The sequence below is a fragment of the Cyprinodon variegatus genome, unplaced genomic scaffold, assembly GCF_000732505.1.
Source record: "Cyprinodon variegatus isolate N-32 unplaced genomic scaffold, C_variegatus-1.0 Scaffold14, whole genome shotgun sequence".
Taxonomy (NCBI): Eukaryota; Metazoa; Chordata; class Actinopteri; order Cyprinodontiformes; family Cyprinodontidae; genus Cyprinodon; species Cyprinodon variegatus.
The window spans coordinates 2,538,222-2,549,022 of record NW_015150467.1 but is presented as its reverse complement, the minus strand read 5'-3'; the positions used below and the strand labels follow the sequence as shown (position 1 = coordinate 2,549,022).

Here is a 10,801-nt window from a genome sequence, read left to right as displayed (position 1 = left end):
ATTCCCGCTAGGTGAATACATCTGATAGTCTGAGGAATATTTTTAACAGCTTTATACAATCCATGCAGAAGTAATCTCAGTCACATCCCTTATCACAAAGATTTAAATGGAGTTCTGGACTTTGACTGGGCCATTCTAACACCTGAACATCTGATCAAAACCTCCTGCTGTTGTATTGGCTGTATGTTTTCCTTTAAGTGAATTTTTGGCACAGTCTTTTACAGACTGCATTAAAAAAAATCATTATCGCTCCATGATACCCTTGCGTTTCATCCTCTAATTAACTCTCAACAGATTTCATGTCGTTTCAGAACAAAAAAGAATATCCAGAGCATATTTGAAAACAACTATCCATCATTTCCAGCAGCTCAAACCACAGCAACTGATGTTGAGTTTTAGTTTTAACTTTGGAATGAACTCAATGAAATCATATTCTTGACATCTATGAACATGGTGTGTCTCAATTTTTGTTATGGCCTATGAGTGAATTTTTTTTTTTTGTAGTTTTTTTGTTGGGATTTAGACTGAGGACCCAGATACAACCAAAATACAACGGCTAAAGATTTATTGAAGAATCTCTGCAGGTAATTCAGGATCAGGGGAACCAGCGCCTCTGAAGGAGAGAGAACAGGTTAGTGATGGATGATTAAAAGTTCAGGCTGCTAAGCCACTAACCTTCTTTAATATTCATGCAGGGTGTCTTGGTTCCTGAAACTTTGGTTCCTTGACAGTTATTTCTCACTGAGGCTCGGCAGGTAATCGTGGTCAAAGGTCCAGGTCAGAGCCAGGTGATCAGATATTCAGAGAATCCGAAACAGAATCCAGGAACAAATTAAGGGCACAGAAACAGGTCAGGGATCAAGGCGGCACAAAAAACAGATCAAAAAGGGGCTAGGGAGACTCAGAAATCAGGAGGCAAAAACAGGTCAGGATCAGGTGAACAGACGGGGAAAAATGCTGGATGCTTAATAACCAAAGCTTTCAGGCAATCTGGCACTACTAGTCAGAGGCCTGCTTAACAAGGCAGGCAAATAGGAATCAGTGGTAATAGGCTGAGCAGCACAGGAGGGACAGATGAACAGTCAGAGCAGAAGGGAGAGGGGAATTCAAACACTAGTTGACAGGCCATTTTTGGATTTTATACGAATAGAAAGCTTATGGGTTTTCTTTCTCCAAGTAAAATGCATATTGAGTCTGATAGGTGTAAGGTTATAAGGTTTATAAGTTATGAGGTTTTTAGCAGGCAGTGAACAAATCTTTTGGTGCATGCTGATCAGACAGTGAAATTCAGCTGAGCCCTGTTGGTCAAGGTAACCTCTGGTGCTAGGGTTCGTGCTGTTTGCAAAATGTACTTTAATCTGTCGATATTTAACACATATACCATATGTTATTGCTTTGTGCTGATAATTAGGTATAAATGAAATTCCTTGTTGGATTGCAAGACACCTTTTCTTTAGAAGGGTAAGGTTATATGGGTAGGGCAGTTCTCTCTCTATTTATTGGGCTGTCATTGTTGGGTTTATGGTCCACTACTATTTAGTTTGTAAATACTCACCATCCCTGACCTCTAATCACTGGAGTTGAGTAAGCGCTATTAAGGAAGTTTCTGGGAATTGTGGTTTTGCATATCGAACACCTCTTTTATTGTCATGTTTTGTCAGAGGATAATTTGCAAGAGTTAATTTCTGTCATTAAAGAGAGCAGGTAACAGCTTCCATTAAAAAGGCAACGTTTCTGATCCATCTATAAAATTTCTGTCATTTGTAAATTGTTATGCCATATGCCATGATCATACTTTTTGGACATTGGGAAGCAGTGTCCAAATTTCATCCTGATAGGATGACCAGAGAAGAAAACGCAGCTTTGGTGAATAACAGCTGGGGGACTTCTGCAGCCCCCCTTTTTCAGCCAAAGCAAGTCACATGGGAGCCACCAGAGGTGTGAAAACCTACCCCCCTCCCTGTGAAGACAGAGAAAACCACAGAGCACACAGGATTCTGCCTCTTTTGGCCTCACTCTCTTTTGCCTCTTTTGCTCTTCTGCTCCAGCACCTCTCTCCTGGTCCCTTCTGCTCCTGCGCTCAAAGCTGGGGCCCACTGTGGCCCACAGTGGAGATGCGGGCCCCAGGGGAACCAGATCCCCAGAACCATCGAGGATAAGTCGAACCCTTCAGAACCAAACTGCTGCAAACAGAACTTTTGCAACACATTTCTCTTGAGTTTCAGAACTTACAGAGCCAAACTGGATGAGGAGCATGCCCTGGTGTGAGACTGAGGGGACCCCTGCTGTGAGACTGAGACAAAGAATCCCTGACTGCAGAGCTGCAAAACTGGATGAAACTCAAGATTTCCAAATGTACATGGAAAAAGGTTTGCAGGTCTGGCATGATTAGGGACAGAACAAGCAATGTGTCTTTTGATGATGCTAATCATATAGTGTGTTTACTGCTGAGTAAAGACAACGCTAATTGATGCTAAAGAATGCACTGCATGCCACGCTATGCTACTGGAATATGTGTTGAGCCGTTGCTAAAGCTTAGACAAGCTTTATTCACTAAGGATTTAAACACTGATATAACATTAGTGTTCATGTGTTCCTCAAATGCTCTTCACATTTCCATTACCAAGTCTGACCAAGAGTCATTTAGTGGAATCCTGATGTCTATTTGCTGCTACCTATTTCAAGGAGGTTAAAGAATCATTTAACTAAAGGTTTTTGGTTCTTGATTAAGCAAATCACTCAATAAAACATTATTTGGCCAAATAATGTTTTATTCACCTCATGGATTTGCATTGTGAATTGGTCTGAAAACATTCCAATTTCTTTAAAATTAGTGAAAACCTAATTTGATCATATCCCAAATTATTCCAGATAAACTTTGGTTTCAAACACAGAATCCATCTTAAACTGTAATATGTTTTTCAACCATTTTCCCCTTCCTCTTTGTACATAGTAGTTAGTTTAGTTTAGTTGAGTTTTACTAGTCTTAGTTGAGAGTGTTAAACTGAAATACATTTGACTTGGAGCTGAATGATTTTTGTTAATAAAATCTTATATTTTGAACAGAAGTTGTGGCGAATTTATTCCATGTATGTGCAGAAATGACTGTTTGACTATGATTAGTGCTCGAATCACTCTTTCATTTATTGTTCCAACACACAGTTAGTAGGACTGTGTGTCATAAACATTATATAACAGCTGAAATAATATCTGATTAAATAAGATATTTTACCACCCCTACAGGGGAGGGCAATAAACATCTTAAAGTATCAGAAACATAAATTCCCAGCGGGCTGGGAATAGAATTTAACTATAGAATCACAACAAAATTATAAGATTAAATTAGATTTAAATTGTTAGAAATAAACCTGTTTGTAGAGCTATCTATTTTACACTGATTGTAGGCTGTATATGGACACCAGTCCACAGATTGTCTGTCTTGAACCTGTGTTGTAACTTCTGGTGTAGTGGTGAGGTAACTTATCGTCATATTTGACTAATTGATGTTGTGGTGTAAAGAATCAATGTTTAATTCAGATTATAGTTGCTACTTGTGATATGTAAATAATCCAAAAAGTTGTAAATAATCCATTCAATGGGCAGCTTCAATACTTTTGTTTGTCACCTTGGTATTGGGTAGTGTTACGCCGATGCCATTTTTGGGCCCTGACACACGATACCTGGCTGTGCAGTATTAGCCAATACCGATACCATCTGTTTGAAACTGATAAGTGTGTGTGTACGAAGAACTGCATACTCCTTGGATGTAATATAATGGCCATCATGGCTTTGTCAAGCTGCTGCCTACCTTTGTGAAGCAGGAAAAAGACTGAAACAAAGTAAATCCAGTAGAACTTTTTATTGCTTACCTGGAATGGGTGACAATGGTTGCATAAACTTTTGGCTCTCAAAATGGTATCGGTGCCGTATTTGTTGGTACTCGCTGATACCGATACCACCATTTTAGTGCCGTATTGGGGCCCTGCCGATACTGGTATCATATCGGTACAACGCTAGTATTGGGTCTTGTACTGAGCTTCCACCTTTATGATTTTAAAACTATTGCTGAAAAAATCCATTATGAAAAAGGTAGCATTATATACAAAACAAACATATGAACAAAAAAAATGCACAAATTTATGTGAGGGTGATTATTGCTTAAGTGAAAAAGGTTGCAGTTTGAGTTTGAGGAATAAAACTCAAATGGTTTTATTTTTGAATTCAGTAAATCAAGTCCCTGTTTAGGGAGGGGAAGCATTTGATGATGGAAATCCACAAAGCTTTGACCCAAGCGCTTATTTTATATATTTTATTTATTTGTATCTTTTTTTATTATTATTACATATAGATATAACCAGATGAAAAACATGGAAAATACCTAAAGAGTAACTTTAAGAAATAGACAAAATAAATTGAGGGCAAGGAGCAAAGGCAGCTTTGAATTAAATATCTCAGAGATCTAAAACATAAAAAAAGCGATGTAACTTCACAACCATGATTAAAAATGTCAGTAAACCTTTTAATAAAATAAATGACAAAAGGTAGAGAGTAAAAAGCCGAAAGCCTTAATATAGTTATTGGGTGGATATCAAAGCTGAATTTTTTTATCTAAAAAATTTTTCTGACGCTTTAAATCATCAGTGTTAGAGGACAGCGCTGGAAAACAGCACTGACGAGGTCAGCAGCACCCAACTGGCCACAGAGATGTATCCGTTGGAGTAATACACCACCCTTCCATTCAAAGGTTGCACTGGCCTGTAGATCTGAACCATATGCTTGCCATCAGGAAACCGGAGCTGATAGAATGCAGAGAGCTGCAGTAAAGGAAAATATAAGAAGAGTGTAAATATTAGCTCTGTACAAATGATTGATATAAGAGGTTAAATGATCAGTGGAAGTGTCAGAATAAACCTTTGGGGAAAAAAATAAAAAACAATCAGAATAACACCAGTCATCACAAGCAGTCTTTAACCATTACTGATAACAAAAAGGCCTGCATCACCTGATTCCTGCTCATAGGAATGGTGCTTTCAAACAGCGTCCAGACAACAGCTTCAGCGCAGTCAGGAGTTGTAAGAGAGCCGTCGTATCGGAAGTATTTCGTCAAGCTCTTCTGAGGCGGAATGAACATTTCCAGGGAGACGCCTGTTAGCGTGGTGTTGCTGGCTGGAGTTCAAAAGATACAGAAAGGTCAGCAACCAATCGGTTATTAGATAAGGTCAACGTGACGATCCCATAAATCAAATCCTTTTTTTATTTATATATAATATCAGAGAAAATTGCTTATGGTATTATTTAACTGCTGCCCGCAGATAATGTGTTGTGATTAGGTTCTTATTCCTTGAAATCACAGCAAACTTACAGGGTTCAGTGATCCGTTTCAGAGCATCAACCAGTGGAGAGTACTTCTCATTATTAGACTCTGACTCCTGAAACACACAAGTGCCACTTTGCAAATAAAAAAGGTTTAATGAAAAACTAGGGGAAATATACAGCAGAGGATATGAGTTAAGAATTTATGAAGAAAAAGGTTATATATAAACTGTCATTTTTTTACAACTGAGGAAGTTGAGAATGTGGAAAAATTCAGACGATGACAAATTGGTGTTGCTCAAGTTAGAATTACACTTAAAGCTCTTTAAAGTCTTAAAATAAACTCTAGTGATGCGATTTATTGGTGGCTTATATCTGCCCACCCCATTACATAACTGAGGGAAATAGACCTGCTTCTATGTTGTAATCCCATCAAAATCTAATCGCGTGCTTCTTTTGCCAAATTTTTAAGACTTTGTTTCCATGTTCATAAACCATTAAAATTAAGCTTCCTTGTTGATGACTCCTAACCTTTAACTAGCTCACAGCTACTCATTAACTTGTTTATGGTAGAGTAATGTTGTGTAGAATTGTTTTGCGTCTTTCTGTGGTGCAGCATTTACTTGGAGAAATGTTATGGTTTTTGAATCTGAGCAAAATTTGATGGAACATTTTTCATTATTTTTCTCACCAAAAAAATATTGGGGGTATTTTTCATATTGGGTAATTCATGTTACAATGATTTGCAGATGTTTATCTATTATGATGAAACAAAGATAAAGAAAATTACCTGAAACATAAATCCAAGGACAGCAACTCCTGTGCGGTCTTTCGCAGCCTGGGATAAAGAGTCGTATTTTTCTTTGATGTGGACAATGTGCATCTACAGGTAAGATGAAAGACATAGTTGTATTTCTATTTACTGTGTTTAAACAGAAGTCATAAAAAAGGCAAATATGCTCATGTTACAATGATGACCTCCATGGGAAACTGCTCCCCGTCAATCAAGTGCTCTGATCCGGGTTTTCCCTCTTTGCCCCAATGCAGATGGAATTGAACGGCTTTATATTTTTCAGTCAGGTGTCCTCCACTGATTCTAATACCAGAAGGTAATTCCAGTTGAACTGATATGAGAAAAAAAAAAGAGAATAATAGTTAAAACAGATTCTAATTTTATGGTTTTCAGGAGAAGGAAATTGAAATGTAACAAAATAAAAACTTTTGGGTAAGCTCCCTGCTAAACATAAAAAAATATACAACCTTAGAGCAAAATATAATAAAAACCTTAAAAATATTAGATGTTCATACAAAAGGCGGTTAATGCAATTTGCAACAAGCATTCCTCCATTCAATCTTAATAATAGACCAAAAATCCCACTGAACAATAAAAAATGTATAATAATACTACATTTGGAAACAAAAAAATTGAATGGATAAACCCGAAAATGAAAATAACATGTCTAAGTATGTTTAAGGGAGAAAGAATCATAAAGATGAAAAATAGAAAAAGTCAGTTATTCTCCTCAAAAGTACTCTTTAAAAACCAGGTGGAACCACCATTAATTAGGAAAAGCTCTATGTTTACACCTTGAAGCTTTCTCTCGCCGCTTCTTTTCCTTAGAAGAGATCCCTCTGGACAAACTTTTTAGATAACACTTCATAATATGTGTATTAAATGACCGGGAGCCATGGCAACAGATTTTGACAGAAATTGTAATTTTTTTCAGATCAGGGAAGCTCCTTAAGTCAAAAGGTTTCCGCGCTTTTATACAACTCCATGATGCTTCATCATAAAAATCATTACCTCACTTGCGGATGAGGAAGCATCCATGTTTCCAGCCTTATCAAAATATTACACTTTGTTATTAGATCAAAGACACCTCTCACATCCCATTCCCAAATCTTTGCTAAGTAAATAATGAAGATTACTTTTTATCCTGACAAAAGAACTGTCCTGATTAGATAAACTACTTTGGTAAACTTTTTTTTTTAACATGCAATAGTGGAGTAATATTAGGTTTAAAAGACTCACACATCATCTATAAAATTAACACTAACATTACAATTAAACAGTTTGCTCTCAATTTTGTACTTTTCCATTCCTGCTGATTATCGATCCTTTTTATATCCTCGCCTATATAGATTACTGCTAAACGTTTTACCCTCAGCACTTTTACTGCTCCTCCAACTCAGTGGCCTCCTAATTGTTTACCTTTTTTCCAAGATAAAGGCATTTTAACTCAAGACTTACCTGTGTGACCGTTGTTTATGAGGCGGCCATGAAATGTGGCCTGGTAACCCTCAAAATGAAACGGAGTAAGGCGTTCATCTCGGTGCACTTTCCTCGTCACAATGTTGATTGGAGACTGAGATCTGCCGTTGCAGTTTTGAAAGATCTCTTGCCACACATTTGGACCTGTATGGAGAAGAAAGAAAAAAGGTTAATAGATCAACATTTTTTTTCCCTGTTTACATTTGATGTCACGGGACTGTTTCAAGGTTACCTGTACAGGTGTTGTTGCAGCTAAATTGTGACTGGTAGCACCATTCTGGAAAAAAAAAAAAAGATTTTGCATTGAGTACATACAGATGCTTTTGTCTTATTACTAATGTTATTTAACTTATAACTAACCCATAGAGCAGTGCATTTATGAATCTAAGAAGGCCAAATTCCTTCAAATATTTTTAAGTTGATAACTGAAAAAACGAGACAGATGAGCATTTTGTACTCCACAAAATAATTTGCAATAATGCAAAACCCTGTACAATTTGTTTTCCAGGGTAAAAAGAAACAATCTGTCTAATTCTAAAGATCTGCAGCAATTATTATAATTCTGTAACGGACATACCTGAAGCTGAGACAAACTTCATTGAAAGTGCAATCAAAGATAAAACCACTGCAAGCTCCATAGTGGAAATCCACTGACCGTTTCTCCACCTTTTCTGAATAGTTTGGAAGTAAGATGCTTGACACAATACGTCCAGCGCTTTATTATAGGTAGGGTAGGCCCACCTATTAACCCCTCCCACAGAGCAGGGATTGCTATATGACCGGATTTGTAATATCTTAAGAGAGATAATGGCAATTCATGTTCTTATCAAGAAAAATAAAAGTAATTTCAAAGATATATATATATATTTTTTAACAGAGGATAAAATCTATTAGATGAGAACATTTTAAAATGTTTTTACACTTTAATTTTCTGGAATCAAGTCTCATCCAACGCTGTGAGTGCCACCATGGTTTTTACTTCTAATTCAGCCTTTTTAATGGCCTTATGCTTTAGTGATTACAGCTTTTAGTGTGAGAGAAGACTCATCTTTAAAGGTGATATATTTATAGTTCATACTTTACTGTCTTTTAAAGAACTTTTCAGATCTCGTTTTTTTTTCAAAATTTCATCAAACTATATGTTGCTTGTCCTGATGACTGTGGGATTCTCTATTTTTATTTATTTAACCTTTATTTAACCAGGAAGTCCCTTGAGATTGAAATCTCTTTTTTGAGGGAGACCTGGCCAAGATGGCACACCAGTTAAAATACAAACACAAATACAACATAGACAAAATCTCATATAGAGGAAAAGACAGGTCACATAGGGCAGTTACATTTTTGAATTACATGACATTTTAACATGGCCTTAAATTCATTCAATGGGACTAGATCATTTAAATGGAGCAAGTTTTGCAAATTATTCCAGGACCATGGAGCAAAGTAAGAGAAGGATTTCTTCCCCAGCTCAGTAAAAACCATTGGAACCTGGTAAGAGCGCCACCTGGTGGAACGGAGATGAAAATGGCTGGAATTTAGCTTGAGGAGATTACATAAATATGCCATGTTGGGTCAGTTTACCCAACATGGCCTTATATAGAAAAATATACAAATGAAGTTGACTACGTAGACTTAGTGACGGCCAGCCTACCAGTTCATACAGCGTACAATGATGAGTACGGGAATAGGAGTTAGTTAAGAAGCGCAGAGCACTATGGTACACAGAATCTAACAGGTGGAGAGTACTAGAGGCAGCATGCATGTAGACAACATCACCATAGTCCAAAACACAAAGTAGCCTGCACAAGTGTTTTTCTGGCTGACATGTTAAAACAAGTTTTATTTCTAAAATAAAACCCCAGCCGTAGTTTCAGCTTTTTTACAAGTTTTTCAACATGAACTTTGAAAGAAAGTTTGTTGTCCAGCCAAAAACCTAAATACTTATATGAAGAAACATTTTCAATTAAGTCTCCATTTAATGTGTTAAAAGTTATATTATCTGGGGATTGGGAACGAGCCCTTGAAAACATCATAAATTTGGTTTTCTTAGTATTTTAGCACTAACTTAAGGCCATGTAGAGAAACTTGAAGCTGCTGAAAGGCCAGCTCAAGGTCATGCATGGCTTGGTTCAGTGAAGAGGCAACTGAATAAATCACAGTGTCATCTGCATAAAGATGCAGTTTAGCAGTTTGCACGTCCTTTCCAATGTTATTTATGAATATAGAAAAAAAAACACATTGCGTTCGCTCTGTAAGATAGTTTTTGAACAAAGTAATAGCTGTGTTTCCTATGCTAATGTTAATTAATCTATCTAGTAATAGCTTATGATCAACAGAGTCAAATGCTTTGGACAGAACCACAAAAAAAGCAGCGCAGTGTTGCTTCTGGTCCAAGGCATTTATAATGTCATTTAATAGTAGCAAAATTGCTGTAACAGTGCTGTGTCCACCTCTAAAACCTGACTGTACATCAGTTAGAATGTTGTGCTCTGCCAAGTAGTCTTTTAATTGACAGTTTACTTGAGCTTCCAAAATTTTTGCAAGAATAGAGAGTTTGGAAATTGGCCTATAATTGTGAAGATCTAAAGGGTCGCCACCCTATAACAAAGGAAGCACATAGGCTGCTTTCCATATTTTAGGAATTGAATTGGTCTGCAGACTACAATTAAAAATGTATGCTATAGGCTTAGCTATAAATTCAGCTGCAACTTTTAATAAGAAAGGTTCTAGGTTATCTGGTCCTGCTGATTTTTTTTTGGGGTCAATGGCTTTAAGAGCAATACAGACATCCTTTTTAGAAATTGGTCTAAAAACAAAGGTTTTCGATGGTGTTTCAGAGTTGGAGTTTGAGCACTGATAACTAGATTTGGACTCATTGAAGATACAGCCAGCTGATCCAAAGGGATTGTTAAAATGACCAATTATGTCAATTTTGTTTTTAATTTCAACTGAATCTACAAAAATATGTTGTGGGAGACCTGCAGACGAAGAATTGGAATTAGACAGAGACTTAATTTGTTTCCAGAATTTAGCGGGGTTATTGAGGTTTTCAGACACATTTTTTAGATAGTAATCTGATTTAGCTTTTCTGGTCATGCTTGTGCGTTTATTTCTTAAAGTTCTGAAAGCAGTCCAGTCAGCAGTACAATTTGTAGCTTGAGCTTTTCCCCATGCGACATTTCTTTCTCTGATCTTATGACTTAACTCTTCAGTAAA

At 36.8% G+C, this 10,801-nt stretch overlaps 1 protein-coding gene across 1 annotated transcript; it reads right to left on the bottom strand.

Moving 5' to 3' along the window:
- Positions 1-4,643: 4,643 nt before the first annotated feature.
- LOC107090005 (carbonic anhydrase 4-like) lies at positions 4,644-9,173 on the bottom strand. Its single transcript, XM_015383136.1, has 9 exons — positions 9,167-9,173; positions 8,163-8,279; positions 7,818-7,862; positions 7,565-7,729; positions 6,292-6,437; positions 6,104-6,196; positions 5,363-5,429; positions 5,003-5,166; positions 4,644-4,814 (listed from the first exon to the last, which is right to left on the bottom strand). Exons 1-9 carry the CDS (start codon positions 9,171-9,173, stop codon positions 4,644-4,646), a joined length of 975 nt encoding a protein of 324 aa, XP_015238622.1.
- Between the last annotated feature and the right edge of the window lie 1,628 nt (positions 9,174-10,801).